This window comes from Mesoplodon mirus, assembly GCF_964341445.2.
Source record: "Mesoplodon mirus genome assembly, chromosome: 9".
NCBI classification, from domain to species: domain Eukaryota; kingdom Metazoa; phylum Chordata; class Mammalia; order Artiodactyla; family Ziphiidae; genus Mesoplodon; species Mesoplodon mirus.
In genome coordinates, this window is record NC_138985.1 from 103203713 (window position 1) to 103229648 (window position 25936).

A 25936-nucleotide genomic window follows, 5' to 3' on the forward strand; every position below is an offset into this window, starting at 1 on the left:
TGTCCAGAGCCTGTGCTCCGCAACGGGAGAGGCCACAACAGTGAGAGGCCCGCGTACCGCAAAAAAAAAAAAAAAAAAAAAGTTTATGGAACACCCACATGTGTTCCACATTAAGGGAAAAATCCTCCCTCCTTTTCCTCTTATTGTCACAGGTTATTTGGGTTCCCCTTTTGACACCTCATCTCAACTATGATGCTAAGCTTTGTGCCTGGGATGGATGCCTGTGGTATTAACGTGCACTGGAGCAAAGACGGGCTCTTTCATAATGTGAAGGGGCTAAGGACACAGAAAAGAGTAAAGCATGACACCAGAAATAGTGGGGCTGCAGGCAAGAGGCCAGATGTGCACCTCCAGGGATTCCCTTGGGCCATCAAGGTCGGCAACTGCCCAATTCTCATTGTTCTATTTTCCAAATAGGGAATATTCTTTTTGTACTTGTTATTAAACCTTTCTTATTCTGAAGCCTTAGCCACAATCATCTGTTGGTCATCACGATGGCATAGTTGCCTCCCTAGGCAAACAGTGCAGTCATAAGTAAAGGTAATTGAGAATTCTAGCAAGGCAGAGAGGAAAGGCAGGGGTGATGATAAAAACCAACCTGGCCTACTGGGTAACACCCAATACACCAGCCCCTGTGCCCTGGCTGCAGGCCCGTGATACAGTCAGAGGGTTTCAGGTTGGTCCCATCCTGCCTGAGAGCAGAGCCAGCCTCTAGCTGGCCTGGAGAGGTGACTAGCCACAGCCTTGAGAGGGGAAAACTGATCAGCACCAAGGTTGTAGTGAAGGAATTATATCACATGGCCTGCTGGTTTGCAAACAAGAAACTCACTCGGAAGCCCAGAATCTCAGTTAATAGGAATTTCTTTACTGGCCTCCCCTCCCTGTGGATGACTCTATTTTCCTTGGCCCCTGTGGGATGCCGAGTCTCTGACAAAGGTGAGCAGGGAGCTACCCTGTTGAGTGATTTGGAAAGTTTGTGTGGCCAGAGGGACTGGGGAAGGACAAAGGAAGGATTGGGTGGTGTGCGCACCTACAAGAAGCTGGGGCATGAGAAGGCGTTTAGCTGCAGAAACACTTTCACAATCACCCCCACCCCAGTTACCTTCACTTGGATTAACATTCTTGTGAGTTCAGGTGAGAAACGGGAAAGGAGTGAGAAAAAAGGGGTGGAGGGATTGGTGAAGAGAGAGAAGATGGAAGATGGGTGACAGGCAATGGGTAACCAAAGACTATCAAGAGAAGGGACATTGGATTTGTTTCAGTCAGGACCAAACTCATCCTCAGCATCTCTCTTTGGGTCCACATTTGTTGTGTAAATAATTCCTCATGTCCAGGCCCTCCAGAGTCTCCCCTGAGGGCACCAGGGGCTCATGTACATCATTTTCCTTTTTCATGTAGTGCCTTTCACATGGTTTCTCCTACAAAGTGATATTGGTGGCCTTTTTTTTCTTCAAAGAGCTTTTTCCCCCCCTATCCATAGGGGCCTCTCTGAGAAAGAAATTGAATAATGTATGTTAAAGATATCTAAACAGTAAGAAAACATATTTTACAAAATAAGGCATCTGGGGCCCAAGTAATTGTCATTTTCAAGTGATACATATATCTGCTTCTCTGTTTGCTGATCTTTCTACCTTTCTTTTTTTCAGTGTGAAAGTGTGTCCGGTTCCCTAAAAGCTTTAACTGCTAATACCCGGGGGTGGGCGGAGGGTGTGGAGGTGCCTGAATTAGGACAGGTGTGTCTGGCAGCGATCTCAGGTGTGTCTCTATTAGGGCGATGAACTCCAGCCAAGATATGTTAGCGGCTGTTTAAGGATCATTATGATATCCAGGTGATACTGAATTCTAAGGAACTGCTGCTAGCCACTGGGTAGGTGGGAACTGGGGGAGAGGGTGATATTTCTAAATGGTAGGTGGAAAAGAGTGAAAATAATTTCTTTCCAATAATGAGCTTGTTCCCAGTTGGTGAATATGTATTTTTAAAGCCATGCTAAATTAAAGAATCCACCTGTTTCCCTAGTAGTTTGTTGCACATGGGTGCAGGGAGACTGTGGGATATCCAGAAGAGCTCTATACATAATTGGATTTAATTGCTCAATGAGTTACTGGAGGCTTCTTTAATCAGAATGGAAATAAGGAGAAGCTGAGATCACACAGATACGTGGTACTTAAGTGAGTAAACCAGTGGTGTGTCTCCATGTAGCTGTTAGTTGGTAGAAGGAAGGCCGGGCTGGAGTTAGGGAACTTGCCAGGTTACTTTCTTTTCTCCTCATTTCTGCAGCTCTGTAGTGTTTTCTGCTGAGAGGCCTTCTTGGCTAGGTTGCAAAGCTCTTTGGCTGAGATGGGTGACAACGCTGAGGACAAAGAACTGAAGCAGAAATTAAACTTTTCCTCTTGTGAGGAAGAGCACGAGAATGAAGAGCAGAAGGAAGCACCAGAGAGCGAGGAGGCCCAGAGCCAAACCCCAGAGAAGTCTGCAGTTCAGGATTCAGGACTTGCTCAGGAGGCACAGCGTACGCCTCTCAGAACTCCCCTTAGTAACGTAGGTGACCTCAACACATTTCAGGAAAAAGACCAAGCGAGTCCAGGTCAGGGTCTGAGAACGCCAGTGTCACACTCTCTCACACGTCCTGAAACCCCAGCCCCGCCAGACAAGGGCAAGCCGCCACGCTGCGAGGGCCCCTTCACTCCCAAAGTAAGTCCATCGTTGGGGAGGAGGGAGCCGGGCCGCTGAGGTCTGTGTTCCTTCAGTTCGGCGGACAGAGAATGAGGGCCCAGTCCTATGTATGTGTGACAGATCTGTTTCACAGGCTGTATCTATTTATCTTCAGTTATGTATTTCCTGGTGAAAATGAAGAAGAGTTTAAAGTTACCAGGAAACAGAATTAAGTGTCTTGCCAGCTGTCTTTTTTTTTTTTTTTTTTTTTTTTTGCGGTACGCAGGCCTCTCACTGTTGTGGCCTCTCCCGTTGCGGAGCACAGGCTCCGGACGCGCCGGCTCAGTGGCCATGGCTCATGGGCCCAGCTGCTCCGCAGCATGTGGGATTTTCCCCAACCGGGGCACGAACCCACGTCCCCTGCATCCGCAGGTGGACTCTCAACCACTGTGCCACCAGGGAAGCCCCCCAGCTGTTTTCTTAAAACCATTGGTGTAGGCCACAGATAAATCTTGGGTGGGGAAAAAGTTCCTAGTGAAAGAATATTGGAACTGGAAAAAATATTGAGATCTACAGCCTGACCGGTACTCTACCTATGAGAAAACCAAGGTCTCAGGAGAGAAAGTGGCCTGTAGCTCAGCCAACGGCAGAGAAAGGACTGAGAAACATGATCTTTGGGGCTTGGTCTACTTTTCTTGCCATTATGCCAACTGGCTCTATTTTTCTGTGATTATTTACTAATATTTCCTAATATAAGGATGTTCACATTCACTATTTAACATATTTTTTATCTCTTTGCTGCTGCTCTTTCCAGAAAGAAGTCCTCTCCCTTCCTTGGTCTAGTGAGGTACAGGCTCTTATATGTGAACAAAGAGGTAACTTGTTGATACTCCTTTATAAGCTGAGGATGGCAAATAGGTAAAGGTCCCAAGTAAGCCGATTCCTTTATCCTTGCTGTGATTGATCTCCTATTATATCATTCATGTTATTAAAGCCAGGACTGGGGCAGGGTTACCTCTAATAGACTGGTGCCGTGGTGTGTGAGCTTTAGGCCTGGAATCAGCTCTGCTTCCTGCTGGCTCAGCTTGAGGTGCTTAAATCTTCATGTTATTACATCTGTGCTTCTGGCAGCACAGTCACTGCCAGCAGGTCTCTTTGGTACCTGCTGAGTATGGGTACCACAACTACCAGCAAATACTAAGCTTCTTGTTTGAATGGTAGACAAACTACTTCAATAGGCTCATGCGTCTGTCTGTGGGTTTTTCAATGGTCCCAATAACCAATCAATTAACCATTAATTTTCTGAGAACCCACTGTGGGCTGGGAGCATGAGGCAGTCTCTGGCAGGGGAGATGTGCCTACGGATACTATGTGATAGGTGATTCAAGAGTGGTCAGAGTTCTCTGGGTGGACCGCTTCTCAGTGGGTAGTCAGGAAAGAAATGAAGGTGAAGGAGGCATATGAAGGGCAATGAAAGTTGGTATGGTTTTAATACATGGAAATTATGGGGAGAGTGGGCTAGGAGCATGTAGTTCAGAGCAAGAGTAAGCAGGCAAGGGGACACGCACAGTATGTGCATTTCATCCACTCATTGAAAACTTAACTGAACACCTTGATATGTTAGCAGACCTTCTGCTGGCAAACCCTTCACTACCTCAAAAAGTATGAATAAAGGTAAACAACAACGGTAAGTAAAGTTCAGATCAGGTATGCTAGAGGACTTGTAGAGCGTGATGAGAAATAGTGGGGAATTAAGTTTTGAGATATCCAGGACACCTTTCCAGAGAAAGTAATGTTTGAGAGCCGTCTTACAGGGTGAGTCGCAGTTTGCCAGGAAAAGAAGGGAGTGAGAGCTCGAGGCTGAGGGAAAAGCATCTACCGAGCTGTGGAGGGGAAAGATCCCGCTACACCTGGAAAACCGCTTGTTATTCAGAGTGGCAGGGGTCTGGCAGTGAGCCCAGAGTAGGTAGGTAGCAGCTACACTGAGATTTTATCCTGAAAGTGTTGAGAGAGCCATTAAATGGTTTTGGTCAGAGGCAGTTTTGAAAAATCATGACCTTCATGTGAGGGATGGAATGGAGTGGGAGAGACCCTGGGGGCAGGGCAGTATTCATAATAGATCTAGTGAGAAAAAAGAAGGGCCTGAACTTGGATAGTGGTGGACAGTGATAAGTTGAGAGATGCTTAGGAATTGCTAACTGACTTGATGGAGGGGTTGAGGGAAAAGCAGGGACCTAGGGTGTTGTGAGGCTTCCTGCTTGTTTGACAGAGTCGATGGTACCTTGAATCAAGGTAGGTCACCTTAGAGGATGTACAGGTTTGGAGAAAGAGATGTGGTGTAAATCGTTGGATAAGTGGTTCTGCAATGCAGGAAAACCACCTAAGTTGGAGATCTATATTTGGATATCATCAGCATTTAGGAAGTTGTTGAAGCCATGGGTGTGTATAAGTTTACATAGTCTGTGTGCCAGAGTAAGAAGAGGAGGGGTCCAAGCTAGGGACCCTAGAATGCCAAGATTTGAGGGACAGAAAGAAAACAACATTTGGGAGGGAAACTTGAAATGCAACTGGGAAAGTACACACTTTACGAAAAATATAGTTTGGATCAAGGTCAGAGGAGAGAGGCCAGGGGGATGATAATTCATAATGTTGTGCTAAAGATAGGGATGCAGAGGAAAGGAGGATTGGCTTAGTTCAGCCTTGCCCGAGGGATAGGACCAGAAATCATGGGAAACAACTTCAGGTCCCCATAAGGACTTCCTAGCAGAATTATCTAGAGATAGAAGAGCTTCCTTAGGAGGCAGTAAGGTCCCTGGGGCTAAATGCATTCAACGCTATTTGATGACCACTTGGTAGAAAAACACTGTACCAGGGATTCAAGCATCAGGGAACTAATTATACCAACTGGGCCTTTAAAGTCTTTCCCAGTCCCTGTGATGTTGTGTCTTAGTGGGAGGTTGCCTCCTTCTCCTCTCACCATCTTCAGAAGTCAAGGAGCTATTCCCCAAATTTCCTTTCTCTTAATCATCTGTAGTAAGAGCTGTTACTTATATAGAATTAGCTACACTCTCTGCAACACGTTTATACTCTCAACCTGGTCATCTTTCCAGAAATTTTCAGTCTACTTCTAGGCAGAACTCACTTTCATAAATCTTGTTGCAAGCTGTGTTCTTTTAGATTTCAAAAGGATTACTCATAATTCTATCATTTTGGCAATAAAGTCCATATTAACATAATATATTTGCTATATTGTAAGTGGAGTTCACAAAATCTATCAGCCCTCATATTTCCAGACTAGGAATTCTCATAGTCTTCCTTGATAGGAATACTTTTCCTTACTTTTATCTGAAAAGTTTCTAGGCCTTTTTGTTGTCCTTGAACGGTAGCAACTGGAACTATGTGCAGCGTCCCAGGTGTGGATGCCCCACTGTTTCATATGTGACAGATGCATTTTATTTTCCATATGATAATCAGCATCACAAAAAGAATTGTTTCAGAAAATGATTTACTATAATTCTAAATTCATTTCCTGAATCACATTGACAACTGAGAAATGTCATATAGTATAAGTTTATTTCTTTTGAACCAATACTCAACCCTTACAATAAACTTATGGGAAAACTGTTTGTCATTGAATGGCTTTGTCTGATAATATCCCCAGGGCTGTTGACCCTCTGAACTCTAAGACATATGTAAAACCCTCGGCAAAACTCTTGACTGTGTCAATTTTTCTTCACTTAAAAAAATGTTAGGCTACTATGTATACTCTATAGCTTCCTTCATTTCTGCTTCTATCAGTCAGTTAATGAGTATTTATTTCTGTTTCTATCATTAATCTAATAATGAGTATTCATTAGTAAGTTTAATATCCATTCTTTGTAGCCTCACATTCTTTAATTACATTTTTATATACTGAATCATATTGTAATCTAGCTTCTGCTTCTACACTCAAACGTCATGTGCAGAGAATATCAAAATAGAATTCTTTTCCAAAGGGCCTCACAGTGCAATGATTACACTGTGAGGTTACATCATGGCCCCTGTGTCTACTACTGTCCTCTTGAGGATCTATTACCAGCTATTCCTCTGGCCCCTGGCACTTAGGTCATAATAGCATTCTGCCGTCTCATCAGAATTCTTTGTCTTTGATTTCTCCCCTATGTCGTTTGATTTAGTTCTGGTTAGGTTTTAGGCCGATGTTCTCTTACTGTACCCCACTTGGAGTGGTAAGCCCTGCACATTTTCCTATTGACTGGTATGCTAGTTGTAGCCACTGCAAAGCCTTGCATCTTAAGGGCTTAGAGTATTACTTTTCAGTCTCCTTACCCCACTTCCTGGAACTTTTCTCAATTTGTGCTACATTTTTAATGGACTTGGAAACTTCTTTTTCCATGTTTACATAGTCTAGGAAATCTTTCCCTTACAAAGTGATTATTTCTGAAACATCAATGAACTGCTGATTAACAGACTGTGCATTCCTTAAGAACCAGAATTCACCTCTGGACCCTTCAGCACCTAACCCAGCATCTGCTACTTAGTAGGTACCAAACAAATATTGGGATGAATAATTGAGGGGAAATTAACTATACAGTCTGAGAACATAAGCACCAGGTCTTCTAGAGTCATTTTCATTTGTTTAAGCTGAAAGGTCATCTTTGAAAAGCTGGAGGTAGGACTAGAATTGGTGGTCTCATAGCTGACTATCAGAATCGCCCAGGGGAAGAGGGTGGAGCTTAACAAAAGCAGAGATTGCTGTGCTGATCCCAGGAATCAAAATATCTAGAGGTAGACTGGGAATCTGTATTTTTCATAAGAGAACCAGTTACAGTGTTTGCAGTGAACCAGATACCCTCTAAGGTCCCTTTCAGCCATAACTTTCTTTGGTTCAAATATTAATTAACTAACGGATACAGAACCATTTTTTTAAAATTACCTCCGTTCTGATTTGTCTTTTGTCATCCTCATTCAGGGCCAGGTGAGCCAGCCGGGGATCTCTTCAACAGGGAAGCTCCCCTCCCGAAGCTCTAAGCATCTGAAGCTCACACCTGGTCCCTTCACCGATGCGATGACCTCACTGGCTCTGATCAATATTAATCCCTTCACTCCGGAGTCCTATAGGAAACAATTCCTTAAATCCAACGGCAAGCGGAAAACCCGAGGCGACCTGTAAGTGTCCTGTTGCTATGACTTTTGAGAACTGATCTTACTATTGCCAAGTGGAAGGGGGAGTGTTAAAGATTAGGATTAGGGCTTCCCTGGTGGTGCAGTGGTTGAGAGTCCGCCTGCCGATGCAGGGGACGCGGGTTCGTGCCCTGGTCCGGGAAGATCCCACATGCCGCGGAGAGGCTGGGCCCGTGAGCCATGGCCGCTGAGCCTGCGCATCCGGAGCCTGTGCTCTGCAACAGGAGCGGCCACAACAGTGATGAGGCCCGCGTACTGAAAAAAAAAAAAAAAAAGATTAGGAATAAACAAGAAGTCTGTCTGAATGAGTCGACATCATGTTTATATATATTCCCTCCTTTCTAAATGTCAGTGCTGGCTTTAACCTTCTTTGTCACAGAGATCGTAATACCTTTCCATTCTGAAGTGTACCGTAAAATGCCTTCTCTTTGAAAGAACAGGGCAGAGTAAGCAGTAGATCTGTCTTATATTAGGAAGTTGAATGGGCTATGGAACTGCACTCAAGGGCTCCCCTCTGGTTACTACGAATCCAGCAGTTGGGGAAGGTGTAGTTCCCGTTCCAGAGAGTGTATTGCTGTTTTGAGTCTAGTGGTGTGACTGGTGATGAGAGCCATAGAGCAAGGATTTGAACTTCTCTGCAGGTGATGGAAGGCTGGCTGAAGAGAAAAAGAGAGTACTGCTTTTGGAGGGGCTAATAAATGGAAAGCCAGCTGCACTATTCCACAAAGGCCACTGAATGGTAGAAATCACCTAAATAAGGAGAGTGCAGATTACTCAGGGACATTTCTCTACTGTATCCTCCATGCTGCTTTTTTATAGAATGGAAGCACCTCTACAACAGGCCAGTCATTTATGCTTAGATGTACTCAGCAAAATAAATGCACAGCTAACAATCTAAAAGCCTGTAGAACAGTTAATATGCTGTGTTCTTTTGGAATCCATGACTACATATTAATCAGCCTTATAGCCAGAATAGGTTTTTCTCAATACTATTTTCTGGATCTTAAGTAAACAGGACTTCAGCACAAGCACACTGGTCTATTCTTGCTACTGACTATTCCACTGCTTTTAGCTCTTTAGGATTCTTTGTAAACCTTCAGAGTAAATGGCTTCACCTCTCACTGAAGCCAGCAGGAAAAGACTGCTGATTTGAATTCCTGGCCCTGAAAGTGATGACATTTTAGTACAATAACTTAGTGATTCTGAGAGGGTATTTTCCCCTCTTTTTCACCGTGGCATTGTTATTTTATACAGTATTAGAATGTAGTATTAAATGTAAGTCACAAGTGTCCTGTGTCACCTAATTTGCACGAGTGTAATGTCCTCCACTTGCCACTTCTACCCTGTACTTGTCCAGAAGAAGAACCTAGCTAGCTGATCTAGAAACTGAAATTTTGCTTAAAGATCCAGGATGCATCTGCTCATGCCAAAGAGGGTGTCCGTCAGAGACTTAGCTTAATGAAAAGTAATTGAAAACATCTTAGCCAGGATTAGAGCACATTCTGCTATACTTACAGTTGGCTTGTGAACCTAAGACAGGCCGGGTTCTAAGGGAGGCGGGTGCTGCAGGGGAAATGTATACTAGTGGTGAAGAGCCCTTAGAGTTTCAGATATGTTCTGTGCACTCTCTTGATCCGCATCTCAGCATACCTTGTTCCATTTGCCTAAAACCCTGTTCTTTTCTTTTAGCTGGTTCCTACTCATTCTTGGAATCTTAGCTTACATGTCCTCTCTTTTGGGAAAGGCTTTTACTCTTCAAATAATTAATTGGGTGCTGTCTATGGTATCCCTTGATATCTTGTTTTTATCCTGTCCTAAGTTCTTGCATTGAAAATTTCTGTTTATCCCTGTGCCCAAATATAGATTGAAGAGGGGAAGTAATTGTCTTATTTACTTATAGAGTCCCCAAACCTAGCATAGTACTAGGCTCAATAAGTGCTAATCGTACTCTGATATCACTTTTTTTTTTTCCAAGTGAGGAAGCTGGTCCAGGAGAAGGCAAGGTGGAACAAGGGCTGCCTGCCAAGGTGAGCACAGTTCTCTGGTCCAGCTGTCGTGACACAGTCATTTCATCCTGATGCCTCCTTCTTTCTCCCTGCCTCCCTCTTTCTCCCTTCTCTCCTCTCCAACCCTCCACACACCTTGTAGTAAATATGTTTTGCGGCTAAATTTATCTGGGCTCTCATCAGGGTCTATATTCTTAGCGAGTTGTTACTTTACCAGACAGTGTCTAACAAATATATTGCTGAACCATTACCTTGGAGTATTCTTAAAGGCTACTGCTACTGTCTTTGATCTGGGGGAAAATTCTATACTCCAGAAGAAGTGAAGGGAAAATCAAGATATTTAAGGTCCAAAAATGAATAAGACAAAACAGAGAAAAAGGGCATAAAGCCAGAGGTCTATATGTAAAATTTAGCTCTTAAATGTGTCAGTATCCATTGATTTTTATAATGTTGATCTAGTAGCCCTCATTTGATAATATAAACTAAGAAAATCATGCTGTAAATATTACCACCAGAGATGTTTGTTGCAGCCTTAACTGTAATAGCGAAAAAAAAAAGGGGGGGAGTACTGAATGTCCAATAATAGAAGAATGACCAAGTAAATTATAAAGTCAGTGGAATATTAAATTGCCATTAAGATGCTTGAACATAGGCATGTTTTCATAACATTATAATGTTCAGTGCATGTAAGTGGGAGGGGGGAGGGTCGGGGAGGGGGAGGGAGTGATATGGATGGTAAGGTGGTACTTGGTGTCTGAGATGAGGATGGTAAGGTAGCAGGTAAGCACTACCCACACCTTCAGGCCTCTGATCAGAAGTGTGGGTCCCTAACTGATTCACTTTGTTATAAAGCAGAAACTAACACACCATTGTAAGCAACTATACTCCAATAAAGATGTTTAAAAAATAAATAAATAAATAAAATAGTAAAAAAAAAAAAAGTGTGGGTTCCTCATGGGAAACAATTAGGTTTGTCTGATTCTACAGCATCATTTTGCAAAAACAATCTTCCTATTAGAGGAGATGGAGAGAGGGCTGGTAGCTCTAGCAAATCCAGACTTGGAGGAAACAGAGCTTGAGACTGGCTAAGGGCGAGGGAAATTATAGATCTTGTTGATGAAGACTGGCTGGGACTGCATGTTGAAAATGAAGAGCTAGTAAGAGTCAAGATATTTTAAGCACTTAAAGTTGGATGGCAAAAATTCTTGCTAAGGAGGATATTGGGAAAAAATGAGTTCACAGAGACGAATCAGCTTGGATTGAGATTCATATAAATCTCTGGATATTTTTGTCATCATAGCCACCATTTACTGAGAATTTTATATATATATATATATATATATATATATATATATATATATATTTGTAACATATATAATTCTCATGTGATGTTTGACAGGACCCTGAGGCATAGTTGCTATGATCCTCATCTTACAAATGAGAAAACTGATAAAGGAGTTCAGTGACTTGCTCGAGTTATTTACTAGCAGAGCAATGAGTGATGTTGCTGGTTGGCCAGTAGTGGGAGTGGTTGCTATATCTGAGCACACATTCTGAAATAATCAATTTGACAATTTTGTTCTCCAGACTAAGATTTTTTGGGAAGCAAACTGAACACAGTATGTTTATTCAACTTGAGATGAAACATCAGCAGCCAGAGTGTGAGACAAGTAAACAAGAGTCAAAGAGAGGTATTCTCTTTGTTTAACATCCTCCTCCAAGAGCCCACCCACTCCTTCAGCTAAGGACAGTAGCTCTGGCTGTGAGTGAGGTGTCCCCTCTAGGCACATATAGGGAAGAAGAGTATGGCCAGACAGAGGAAATAGTATAGAAAAAGATGTAATACTGTAGCAAAGAGAAATGTCAGTACAGAGTTGTATGACAGGTTATAAAGAACACAGAGAAGGTAGTCAGCAATTGTGGCAGGGTTGCAGAGGCGTTTGTCACCAAGAATATTGATGGATTTGCCTCAAAAGTCTTTTTGAAAACTTAGAGAAATTTAGGAATAATATGCCTTAATTTTATTCTCACAATATGTTAGGGAGAATTATTTTTTTTACTGAAATATTTCAGAGATGTGTTCTACGAGAAACCAACATGGCTTCCCGCTATGAAAAAGAATTCTTGGAGGTGGAAAAAATCGGGGTTGGGGAATTTGGTACGGTCTACAAGTGCATTAAGAGGCTGGATGGATGTGTTTATGCAATAAAACGCTCCACGAAACCTTTGGTAGGATCATCAGATGAGTGAGTACCTTTAAAATGTACTAGAAATACACACTTGGATTTGTCAAAGCATTTTGAATCAGGGCACTGATGTCATTTGCTACTTTTTTTAATCACTACCCCCACCCTGACCCTCTGAAAGTTGTCTCACATTCATAACCTTTCTGAATTTTCAAGATCAGAGATAAGTTATTTCCTGAAATATACCATGAGCATTTGGGATCATGTTGTGTTTTTGTTTTGTTTTTTGTAATTCTTGTGGCTTTTACTACTGGTCTTACTGTTTTTTTTTTAACGAATAGATTTATGGAATGATCTTCTGGTGCCTGTTTAGTTCATCAGAAATATTACCAAGTTATTATTAACTCACTGGTTATCTCTACTTTGCATTAATAATAAATTCAATAGTCAAGTTTCAAAGTTTCCTTCCTTGTAAGCAAGGAAAAACTAACAAAAATTTAAATTTCATTCCCAGAACTAAATGTTCAAAAGTTCTTCCTTTCCACAAGGAAAACAAATATTTTCAGATTCAGCCATTGCTTTTTATGAACTCTGGGGAATATAATACTAAAATGCTGAATCTGACATCAGTCTTTGGAATTCTTCATTTGAATAATGAAATTGATCAAGTACTATATTTTGCTTTTTTTGTGTTGAATTTCCTATTGCATAATGAATATCTGCCCCCAAGACTGTCCCTGTGACTACATCATACTGGCTGAGTTTAATATTGACTATAATGATTGTTTAGCCTTCATAGGGAAGGTAGAGGGCCCATCACAATATCCACAATCAAGTCCATTTCTTCTTAAGCCCATCAGGGTTTTTAGATTGTGATACAGTGAAAATAAGAATCAAAGCAGGTCTGGGCTTCCCTGGTGGCGCAGTAGTTAAGAATCTGCCTGCCAATGCAGGGACGCGGGTTCGAGCCCTGGTCTGGGAAGATCCCACATGCCGCAGAGCAACTAAGCCTGTGCACCACAACTACTGAGCCTGAGCTCTAGAGCCCACAAGCCATAACTACTGAGCTCACGTGCCACAACTACTGAAGCTTGCGCGCCTAGAGCGTGTGCTCCGCAACGAGAGAAGCCACGACAATGAGAAGCCCGCACACTGCAACAAAGTGTAGCCCCCGCTCACCACAACTAAAGAAAGCCCGTGCACAGCAATGAAGACCCAACACAGCCATAAATAAATAAAAAATATATAAATAAGTTTGTTTATTTAAAAAAAAGAATTAAAGCAGGTCTGCTGCTGAGGTAATAACCACCTAGGATTCCTCTCTACATATGTCATGTTCAATCAAAACACCATGGACTTTGGTCCAGGACAACCAAGGTTCTGGTCTTAGATCTACTATCACCAGCTTGACTTTGAGTCAGTCACTTAACTTTCTAAGGCCTTAATCCTTGCCACTATATCATACTGAGGCGTTACAAACATTAAATGTGATAAAATAGTAAGCAAGCAGTGAGCACTCAGTAAATGTTCTGCCATTGTTAATAATGCCTCATAGCTTGTCTTTTAAAAACATTTGTATGTCTATTATCTTGATGCAATTTTATCAGTGCTTTTCCGTCTCTTAGGAATTTGGCTATGCATGAAGTTTATGCTCATGCGGTGCTTGGGCACCACCCCCATGTGGTCCGTTACTACTCTGCTTGGGCAGAAGATGACCACATGATCATCCAGAATGAATACTGCAATGGTAAGTACGTGGTCTAATATCTCTGGAGAGGGCGATGAACTTTTAAGTCCTCAGAAAAGAATCTTTACCTCCTTCTTGTAGTTCATGGCAGGTATATTAGAGTCATACCTAAAAGTCTGTACTACTGTTTTGTTTGGAAACAGAGAGCTGGAGAAAATGAGTTGAGCTGGAAAGGAATTTCAGGCTTATGCTGTTATGTATCTCTTTCAAAGCTGATGCACAGCTGATACACAGAAGCTATCACATCCTTCACACTTTAATACTTAAAGAGAAAACTTTCACCCTGGTGGTTTGAATGGTAAATCATCCTTTTACCATTTACTAGGTATTCTAAAAGATGTAAGCCATAGTCCCTATGATTTTGGGGAAGGGATGGTAAACTTATATAGCCAAATTTGGATTAATTTTGAAGTGGATTCCTGTGTTTGGGGATTGTTCATGTTTCTTGCTGCTTCTTACCTTTGAGCTTTAAGTATTCTCAGGAGAGTAAGGGCATGGGGTGGGGTGCTGGGACTGAAACTTAGTGACTTCAGATATGTTCTCCTAGGTCCTTCAGGACCATATATACACCGTAACCAGTAAAACCTTTTTTTTCTGGGCTACTTAAATTATAAGAGTGGTCCTTTGGATTAACATATTTCTAATCCATGATTAATATTTTAATCTATGATTAAGGGGTGACATAACAGTAGCTGTGTATTGTTATTCTCGGAAATACATTTTCATCAAAATGTTCAGTGGTAAAGTAGAAAAGTGCTACCAGTTGAATAGAAGCTTGCCATCATTTTAGGATGCATCCATATTTTGCAATCCATATTTTAGCTGCAGTAATATTGGATAACGGCATCCCCCCAACATATACACCCACCCTGAGCTTCTTTAATAGTACAGTCTGTCTTTGGGTAAGTTTAATGACCACTGGATAGCCCTGAGTATGTACGTCCAGCCTGGCTTTTGAGGACAGTGATCAGTGATAAAGCTTCATCACCGTATACATGATTGATTTTATAAGTAGGTAAGTAAATAACATTACGAGTTGCTAAAAACATAGAAAATGGTATAGAAGACATATCCTATAAAATAATGATTTGGCATTTCCCTTATTGTTTCCTTATAGCCTGATTTTCTCATAGCCTTACCTGTGAACTTCATGAGTTTTTTTTTCTTAATAAGCTCACCCCAAATCCCTTTTTCTAATAGTTTCTTTGGGATTAAAAAATGGACCCTTTCCTTATACTTGTGATTGAGAGGTTGAGACTTTCGTATCATCTTCTCTTCTTAATTTCCTCTTATCATAACCTGAGATTCCCTATTCTTTTTCTCTCTTCCCTCTCTCTATAAAGAAGATTGATTTTATTTCCATGACATTCAGCTACTAACAAAGAGAATATTAAATTAAAAAATTAATAAAGTGAAACACAACTAATTTTAACCTGCAGGCAATGTAAATTTTAACTGGGGCAATGTAAAAGTTTCAAATTTTCAAAAAGAATAAGATGAAGTGATCTATTACAAATCACCTTCTAATTCTTTTCAACATTTGAATACCTTCTATAGGCTCAACACTGTATTAAGCTCTAGGGTGAGAAATACTGTAGCGTGAGATAAGGTAAGTAAGTCCTTATCTTCAAGGAGCTTTATTCCATCTGCTCTGTTAAAATGAATACAAAAGAGACAATCTGATGCAAAGCCATATGGTACAACTGTGGATACAAAGCATTCAGAGCGGATGAATGTGAGCAAGAGGCCATGTGGTGGGATGGGCCTGGGCTTTAAAGTCAGGCAGACCTGGGTTCAAAATCCAGCTCTGGGGCTTCCCTGGTGGCGCAGTGGTTGGGAGTCCGCCTGCCGATGCAGGGGACACGGGTTCGTGCCCTGGTCTGGGAAGATCCCACATGCCGCGGAGCGGCTGGGCCCGTGAGCCATGGCCTCTGAGCCTGCGCGTCCGGAGCCTGTGCTCCGCAACGGGAGAGGCCACAACAGTGAGAGGCCTGCGTACCGCCCCCCCAAAAAAAATCCAGTTCTGTCCCATAGTAGTTGTAGGATCACTGGGATGTTATTTAATCTCAATGAATAAAGAGACAGTAATATTTACTTAAGGGAGTAGTTTGAAAATTAACAACAATATATGTCAAATGCTAGCACAATATCAAGTCCCAATACAGAGTAAGAACTTGATAATACATGTCATTAGCATATCCGCAGAAAATCTCATAAAGGAGGTAAGACTTGAATGAGACCTTGCAGAAGGATTACTAGAGTTTAGGCAAGGAGAAGGAAGACCACTCAGTTAGGGGAACAGGCAGGCTAAGAGCACCGTGCTGGGAACCGGTCTGGCCTAGCAGATGGTAAGGAGACTAACAGGCCTGAGGTGACCCTACAGGAGGAAATAAGATCAGCAAGGTAAAGGGTGGGAAGACTGCAGTGGGTTGTGAAAGCCAGGCAGTGAGTCTGACTAGATGGGATAGATTATGGGGAATCATTGTTTGTTCATCATGGAGGCTCACCAACTTCACTCAACACTTGCCAATTAAAATGGGACTGTGATTTAGCAAAATGTAATTCACATACATTGAACCTTTCATATGTGAACTGATCATGGAAAATAAAGCATGTCCTTATACCTTGTTTGTAGTTAAGGATAATCCATGTTGAGACTTTGCCTGATGGCTCTAAGTAGAGGATAATAAGCCCAAAGTATGTGTGAAGTAGCAGAGTAGTCAGTGCCTCATTCCTTCCACTCCCTCCCCACTGCATCCTCTCCCTCTTTCTCACCTCTTCATCCTTATGCCCTGTTTCCCCATGCCCACCCTTACCCCTCACCCCTACTCTCATAGCAGTCCGGCTGGAACATGTATGCTTATGGTTTTAACTCTGATTATAAGTTAGATGATTTTGATAACTTAGATTTTAACTATTAGAGGCTAACAGTCATCTGATTTCCCCTCCTGTCCCTCCTGAACCCTGAACTAATCAAAAGTTCCCTCCTTCTCTGCCACCCTAGCCAAGATCCCCTACAAGCCACCTCTGGGCCAGCCTCAGAAATCTGAAGGTTTTCTGGTAGCAGGCTGATTCTGCAACAACCAGGATTCTAACCAATTCAGGACTGGATGATTAATCTCTCCCTAAAGGCAGTATTTTCTTTTGACATCTCTGTCACAGAAGTTTTACAGGGCATGTTCCCCTAGAATGGTGGTTCTCATACTTGCTCAAGTGATGTGACATCCAGAAGTCTGTGTCTTCTGTGGAACACCATGAATACTGGTTATATTTTTCCACCAAATAAGGAACAACTCTACCAGCAGGAAAATATGCTTTGTGTTGTTGGTAGCAACTTAAAATCAAGATTGTGAGAATACAAATGTATGAACACAATATCCTGTTGAATTGTTGGTCTGCTTTTTGCATTTCATTGTTGGAAGGCATTTGCTATTTATTTGTTTCGGTATCAGTTAGGCCTCACGAGCAGACAGGAAAACATAGATATATTTTTCTTAAGTTTTTTTTTTTTTTTCCTGCCAAGTAGGGCGAGTATCTTTATTTTATCTAAAGGAAGGAATTCAGCAACTCCTCTCACAAAGGTGGTTTGAAAAGAGCTGCCAGGAGCTGGCTGTTTCCTCCTAGGGCACCATGCTGGCAGGAGCCAACTCCAGCGGGGAGCCTTGGGTTACAGAGCTAAGGCTCCAGTGCAGCTGGGTGAGATTAGGAGGACTTAAGTTTACAGTCATTCAGTATTGCTATGTCTATAAACACACGCTTCCTTGTTAATACTATTTAGTAAAGAACAGTTAACTATGCTCTTCTATAAGAGTGTGTGGACACAATCAGCTTTAGCTGTAGCAAAATAAGGATATTCTAATACAGTCGTATAAATGATTACTTTCCAGTAACCCCTACTCTTCTAATTACCTCTTGGCTATCTTTAATATTACCTGTAGAGATTCTGAGTAACTAAAAGTGCTGCTAACACTGGTCTAGTTACCCTTACTAACTATCTGCAGCTCTTCAGGGGATTAGAAATACCTCTGCTTATAATCTAAAGGAACATATTAAGTGCATCCTAAGTTACCCAGGATGCTTCTTTCTTTCCATACCTTTCATAGGGTCCTTGACTCAGCCTTTCTTTTCCCTCTGTTGCCAGAATAGACATTCAGTTCAGAAAATACTTATTACATGCCAGACCTTGGCACAGTGAAGATGAAAGAGCTGTGGGCCCTGTCCTAAAGGAACACCCAGGCTAGTGGGGACCCGGGGGCTTTGTCGCAGCTCATAACCTTATCCGCAAACTTGGTATTGAGGTGACTGCACGTTTAACAAGCACAACGCACTGTTTCTTTACTTAATCTTCCTTTCTAATTAATGTCTTTAACAGTCCATAAATTCTTTCCTAAGAAGACTCCCGGGGAAAAAAAATAACCTTTACTTTAGCCCTTTTTGTGTTTCTGAAAGGGGCTGAATTCTCCTTTCTGAACTTATTTTCACATGGCAGCTCAAGCTTTAAATTCAGTTTTACTGAATTTAAAGATACTTTAAATATCGATTTCCTTAAAAGTACAGTTACCATCTCAGATGCTCCTGTTCTGATACATACTTGGAGTGTAGAGCTGTGGGCTTTCTGACAAGGGGGTCCCAGGAGTCTCTAATTTGACTGAAGAGGCTGCCAACAAATGCTAATTAATGAAACAAAGGGTTCAGAAGCATTCTAATACCTTAGGATAGGGGCATCTAAGATCAGGTAGTCAGATGAGCCGGGGCCTTATCTTTTTATTGATAACAATGATAAATAGTTGATATACAAACATGGTGGCTCAAATAGGGTTTAGGTGTATATGGAGGTTTTATATTTTCCTTGGATCAGCAATCATTACATGTTCTTATTTCATGATATATATTTTAATGGAATGAAACTTGAAGCCAATTACATTAAAATTACTAATGGCCTATAATTACTAGCTTGATACCAACATGGAATTATTCATCAACATCATAGTAGCTACATGACTAGGGATGATTGGCCTTCTGGTTAATAACTAGGTAAAACTTTTAAAATGTTAGTTGGGGCATACTCAAAGCAATAGGGCCACATATTGAATACCTAGGATATGGCATTTTCTTTTCCTCTTTAAAGGCCCTTAATTCCTCTTTCCAATATGTCTATGGTATAGACAGGGAGCAGATCTTATGTTTCAAACTCACACTGAAGCAGTTTATACTTGCTGGACTGCGTTCACTCATGAGGAATTTATTGAATACGTACTATGCTTTCGTTTATAAGATTCATACCTTTTCTCTCATTTTGCGGGGCTACTCTCTGTTTTTCTTTCCCAGGTGGGAGCTTGCAAGCTGCTATATCTGAAAACGCAAAGTCTGGCAATCATTTCCAAGAGTGCAAACTCAAAGACATCCTTCTACAGATTTCCCTTGGGCTTAAGTACATCCACAACTCTGGCATGGCACACCTGGACATCAAACCTAGTCAGTACAGCTCTCCTCCGGCGGTATTTAGTTCTTTCCCCACTGTTGTCAGAATCTGTGCCTGCGTGTCTATCAAGTGTCAAAGATGCTGTTTGCTGGCAGAATCCCTTTCATCAGTTCCCCTTTCCCCCTTCCCTGCCCAAATTTCAGTTAAAGAGCTTTAGCCATTTCCCCCCTGGGCCTAGAGGACAGAGAGGAAAGACTCCCAGATAGTGAAGCAAAAGTATGAAAATAAGTGTTTAATTTACCTCATAGATAAGTGACAGCATATTGGCTGCATCTTGACTTTTTACAGCTGATGCTCTTCTCTTCCTAACTCAGCCCTGATCGAAGTGAGCAGCAATGAATGGTTTAGGCACTCATTAATGTGAAATGCGAGGAAATGTGGTTACTATTTTGTGGTTTTGATTATTTCTTTGTTTTGAGGCCACCAGCCTCTTCAGAGGATGGAGTATGTCTGAGATTTAAGTTTCCCTGAAATAGGTTTTATCAATCACTCAGCTGTTCAGAAGTAGTGTGAGAGATTCCATGGAAGAAAAGAAACCTTGGTAGCCTTGTTACATGCACACAGAAAAGGAGGGTGGCTGAAATGTTATTTACAGAAAAGAATCTCGGGTGAAAAGGTTTAGGATTCATTACTTAACGACAATTCTGTATTTTTTCAGGTAACATCTTCATATGTCATAAGATGCAAAGTGACTCTCCAGTAGTCCCAGAAGAGATTGAAAATGAAGCTGATTGGTTTCTCTCTGCCAATGTGATGTATAAAATTGGTGAGTCTGTCTTGTAACCTGATTGGTATACTATGATCCTATAAAATTTATGTGGACGATTCTACTCCGTTTATTCCAGTTTTAAGAAAGACATGCTTTTAAAGAACTCTATTTCTTTTTTTCTTTTTTTAGGTGACTTGGGTCATGTGACATCAATAAGCAAGCCCAAAGTGGAAGAGGGAGATAGTCGCTTCCTGGCTAATGAGATTTTGCAAGAGGTATAGATTAGGGAAATGGAGGGTATTTTATAAACCATTGAACATTTTGAGTCTCAAATGAACGTTGACAGTGCAAGAAATGAAAAGTATATATTTATAATTTAAATTTATATTATCCTTTTTCTATCCAGAATGGAGACCAAAGATAGGAGAGAAACTTTTGCAAAAAAAAAGCGTGGGGAAAGCTGGCTCAAGCATGGATTAATCAAAATTTTTACTATTTTTTGTGAAGGTCCTTTACTGTTTCTAATACTTCTTAGAATTCTTAAATTTATGGATTTCCTAGTAGGAAGGAAGCCATTATTGGTCGAACCCATCTTTATCATGCTACTATCCTTTTGATTGCACTTCCAGCTTTGGTCATTGGAATGACCTTCACTTATTGCTCACCTTCTAAGATGTCTGTGAGTCTGGCCTAGGAAAAGGGTATAACTTTCTACAGGATAATAATCAGGGGGGAAAAAGAGGAGTCTTTCCTATCTGTGATCAGTCAATCTATGCTTCAAGCCTCTTTGAGCCTGAGAGAGCAAAATGGCGCTGAGATTCTGCCTCAGACTCTTTGGGGCAGGGCAGTGCTAATCAAGTGGATTTGTGCTGTGTCCTGTCTTCCCTAGAGATAGACCACTAACCACAGCAGCTATAACCTTGCCCACTGCATCTGTTTAAGTTCATGTGCATTCAAATGAATCTCTCTTACCAGTTGTGTTTTAGTCTAGACTCACTTCACTTGGCGAACTAACTGGCGAACTTCCTGTCTTCTGTTTTGAAGAATTATCAGCACCTTCCTAAAGCAGACATATTTGCCTTGGGATTGACCATTGCAGTGGCCGCGGGAGCAGAGTCATTACCTACCAATGGTGCGGCGTGGCATCACATCCGTGAGGGGAATCTTCCAGACGTTCCTCAGGAGCTCTCCAAAGGATTTCACCAACTACTCAAGGTGGCGTCTCTAATGAAATGAAGAGAGGACAGAAATGTCTGTTTTTTAAAAAATGTAATGGCAAATAGGTGAGAAAAGGGAAATGGTGGTGCCATCGACAGAAGGGAAAGGAAGCAGGACTAGAAAGCCCAGAAAAAACAGGACAGACTGAAAGGTTCTCTAGGAAACTTAGAGCATATCATGAAAACCTTTTGTTGTAGTTTAAAAATCCTAGTGTATTTTTCATTTACCTTTCCTAATAACCCTGCGAGGTGGGCAGATGAGGAAACCAAGACTCAGAGCAGTTCCTTGACTTGTATTTCACTTTTGATAATTGATTAATTCCAAAATCAAACCTGCTCTTAGGCTCCTATTTCAGGGTTTTAACTACAGTCAATGGTAACAGTGATATTACTCAAAAAATTGAATTTTGTGTGTATAGAGGAAATATAAGTTACTTTATTAATGGATAACTGACAATCCCACTAGTTATTTGAGCAGAAGAAAGGCATAATGTTAATTTAGGAATCTATGTGTTCCTTGCCCTTAATGATACCTGAGTATGTGAAGGGACAAGGAAAGGAAGGTATTATGTTGAAACAAAGAGAGGTACAAAAATACCTACACTGTCAAGAAACTAGAATTATACTAGAAAAGCAATGTATATGTAAGACTTACTTCATGGCTTAAGGAACCGGAATGGTTAGAATCCCTAAAATAGCCTTAGAAATATCTACTCTCTTGGAGATTAAATTTGAGTTTCACAGTTTACCTGAACACTTCAAATTTAGTTCCAAACTTGTCCTTCCTCACTTCTGCTTTCCTGAAAGAAGACAAACCTTTCCTCACAGTGGTCTTCGGTTCATAGTCTAATCACCTATTTCTGTGTGTAAATTGCTCTTAGATTTAGTTGATTCTGAGTACCTCAATGCTGTCCCTGTGCTAGGTAATATGCATATGTTAATTCATTTAATTCTCACAATAGTCCAGAAGGTGAATATCACTATCCTAAATATAGGAAAGGGAGACTGAGTTTCAGCAAAGGTACGTGACTTGCTCAAGGCTACATAATAAGTGGTGGAGCTGGCTCTGAACGTTGCTCCCCAAATGGAAAGGTCAGTGTTTTCTTCATTATTCGACACTACTAATTTCCATATATTAGGTATTTTCTACTGTATTCCAGTCATTTTAGGCTATACACATCCTCTACCTGAAGATAAATGCTGTAGGAATACTGTCATGGTGGGATATCCTTAATTAATTTTAAGTGAAAAATGAGCACGTTATGGTAGAAAGTGAGCTGAACTAGGAGTTGGGTAACCCGAGTTTTAGTCTTGGTCCTGTCAATAACTTAGACAAGCCACTTTTTATCTCAGGACCTCAGTTTCTTCCTGCTTAAAATTAAGGCAATTAAGCTGGTTCATCATTCATCCAGCTCTAAAATATGATACTTAAGGACAACTCAAAGGTATGGATGACTGATGCTACCAGATAAGGATGATATTCCTGTCCCAGGTGGAGCTAAGTTTTCATTTATTTATTCCCTTTGTACAAAGGAGAAACGAGTTTCACAAAATCCACCAGCAGAACCTGGGTTGGAGTTGGCTTGGGTGGGGAGAATTTTCCCAACAGTGAAGGTTCTATTTCCTCCTTTTTGGTCCTACCTCATCAGAACATGATCCACCCCGATCCAGCAGAGAGACCTTCTGCAGCAGCTCTGGCCAAAAGTCGAGTTCTCTGTCCCTCTCTGGGGAAAACAGAAGAGCTTCAGCAGCAGTTGAACTTGGAAAAGTTCAAGACAGCCACACTGGAAAGGTAGATTTTGGACGCTGGAGTTGAGAAAGAATCTATTTATGTACTACTCACAGTGACATGACTGGTCTGATGTGTCTTCTCTATGGATTCAAGTGGAATCCAACAGTATGACACAGGGGCCCCTGCCCACAAAGAGGCTAGTAGCATGGGGCTCTTTGTAACAAGGGGCTGGATGCTCCATGACTAGATGGCTTGAGAGAGAAAATTCCAGTCAGTGCAAATGAATACAAGGAAATACAACTGGTAAAGAAAAATTAGCAGGATTCTGAGTGACCAGTGTTTTAAAGTAACTGGTGGATGATCACCCGATATAAGATAACCATAGTTAAAGAGGGAAGATATCTATTAGAAATCCATTAAATCTTGGGGGCAGGCACATATTCTGTCTTGGCAAATGTTTAGAGAAAGAAGTATTTTTCCAAGCCAAAGGAAGCAGTCCTATTACTTATGCATGTAAGCTTGTATTCATGCAGGCATTTATTTATTAATCTATTCCTTCATTTAACAAATTAATTAATTAGATAGGGTGGGCTTGGTATTATAAAGGTCAGGAAGCGATGTTTGAGCACGGTTCTGAAGGCATTTTAAAGTAATTATTACATACTGTGAACTGTTGAAAATATAAAAGCAGATGAAAAATGGTCCTTGTCTAGAATAAACTTAGAGGTCCAGTTTCTTTTGGATGCACAACCCATCTTAAAATGATTAGTTTGAAAAGTCCCCCAAATGATTTCTTGGCAATGAGCTGTGGAAGCTCTAACTGAGCCTTTAGTCAGGTAATCCTTCCTAATAAGCAACTCAATATTTTTTTGCTTTTTGAAATTGTCTAGACCAGGGGTTGGCATACTTTTCTGTAAGAACGAGATAGTATTTCACCCTTTGTGGGCCATATAATCTTAGCTGCAACGACTCAGCTCTACTGGAGTGATGTGAAAGTGGCCATAGACCATATACAAATGAATGGGAATGGCTGAGTTCCAGTAAGACTTTATTTACAGAAACAGGTGGCAGGCCAGATTTGACCCATGGGCTGCGCTTCGCGGACCCCTGGAGCTTTTGTATATAGCCTTTAGAGTTGTTCTCTTATTTTTCTTTAATTTTAAAGACCGTTTATGCCCCAATCAGTAGAATTCAGTAAGCCAAGCCTGCTGTGTGTTGAGGCACGTGTGAGGTAGCCATTTTTTAAGATAATCACAGGAGCTAATTTTCTATTCCGTGTATAGTTCAGGCTTGTTTCTATAAATACTGAAATAAAAAGAAAAATCTATATCAGTTTTTTTTCACTTTTTAGAAAATTTTTAATTTAATTTTTAAAAAACATCTTTATTGGAGTATAATTGCTTTACAATAGTATGTTAGTTTCTGCTTTATAACAAAGTGAACCAGCTATACATATACATATATCCCCATATCCCCTCCCTCTTGCATCTCCCTCCCACCCTCCCTATCCCACCCCTCTAGGTGGTCACAAAGCACCGAGCTGATCTCCCTGTGCTATGCAGCTGCTTCCCACTAGCCATCTATTTTACATTTGGTAGTGTATGTATGTCCATGCCATATCTATATCAGTTTTGATCATAAATATTATCTCTAATTTAGAACTAAGTAGCGTACATTTTTCCTCGTTAATTCCAGAGAACTGAAAGAAGCCCAGCAGGCCCAGTCCCCCAAGGAATGCCACAGTGTCCCTGGGGTCTCTGGGACCCCCACGGGATCAAGAAGCACCAAACGCCTGGTGGGAGGAAAGAGTGCCAAGTCTTCAAGCTTCACCTGGGGACAGTCTTCCCCGTAAGAACTCCTTTCACACCAACTCTCCTTTTATCCCCAAAATAGATACCGACTGTGTCAACCTTTCTCTTGTAAAGGGAGAAACTGACAGACTTGGGTGCCCAAAGATTTCAAAAGCCACTCCTAATTTAGCGTTTTCAGCCAAGATCCTACAGCTATCAAGACTTCCTAGCAGCAATGGTCGTAGGTATTATCATTGGTAGCCATTTCTCTTCTCTCTTGCTACATTCCTAACACCACCTGTCAACAGTTCATTCACTTCTTAGATTTGTTGATGCACAATGGAAAAGCATGGACTTCTGAACTGAAAGCAGCCCTTTGTGCAGCCTGTGGACTATGAGGCTGCCTACCTACCTATCAAGGATCCCAGGGACTCTCCGGGCAAACAGAAAGGAATTCAATTTTGTTTTGAGTTGAGGTAACAGCTTACAAGCAAGTGTGCCTGGATTTCAACAACATTTCCCAGGTTAGATGATTTTATTCCTCAAGGAATTTTCAGCCACTTTGAGCAAGTAGTTTTCTTACTGCATTCTCTGAATGGAGCCAACCCCTTTCTCTGATGTTGTATTTATTAAGTAAATGACTTCACCACCATATGAGGTGGGTAGAAATAAGACTCTACATAACTTCAAATTTCTGAGCTGGCTATTAACTTGTAGAACAAAACCACTGGGTAGAGGGTTCAAGGGAAATTTGATGTGGTTTGTTGTTCCTCAATCTATTTGCTTTGAGCCTCTTGTAACTGTTATAACTGGTTTTGATTCTCTGGTTGTCACCAATTTCTCCTTGATTTTAACAGAAGTTGGCTTTGCTTCCTGTGATTTAACTTATTTTATCCAAATCCTTTACTCTGTATATATATTTTTAAAGGAATAGAATGTTTGTAAATAAAGGTTTTTATCTTGTCCAAAGCCAAATATGAGTAAAGCACTCGTCTTTATAAATATGTAACTAACAAAGAATAAGAAATTTATGTTGGAAACCATGAGTAGATAGGAGAGAGAATTCCATAGGCTGGTACTAACAGGTCTTGACTTTAAGGCCCAGCTTCACGGCCCTAAAAGCTAATAATGGCCAAGCTATGATAGAAAATAATGTTGGTCATAAAGGCATTTGAGAACTCCTGGTTGTGTCATATTGATGATGTTACCCTCTTCATGGCTTGTAGGCTTTTT

The 25936-nt window shown here is 41.2% G+C and overlaps 1 protein-coding gene across 1 annotated transcript; it reads left to right on the plus strand.

Annotated features, from left to right (window-relative positions):
• Positions 1 to 2338: 2338 nt before the first annotated feature.
• WEE2 (WEE2 oocyte meiosis inhibiting kinase) lies at positions 2339 to 24765 on the plus strand (the record flags this gene model as incomplete). The annotated part of the gene is made up of 11 exons (XM_082632250.1): positions 2339 to 2692; positions 7623 to 7819; positions 9810 to 9861; positions 11914 to 12086; positions 13652 to 13773; positions 19102 to 19248; positions 19914 to 20021; positions 20154 to 20239; positions 21009 to 21179; positions 22831 to 22973; positions 24609 to 24765. The coding sequence occupies 11 exons, from the start codon at positions 2339 to 2341 to the stop codon at positions 24763 to 24765; spliced, it is 1710 nt and encodes a 569-aa protein (XP_082488376.1).
• Positions 24766 to 25936: the final 1171 nt, after the last annotated feature.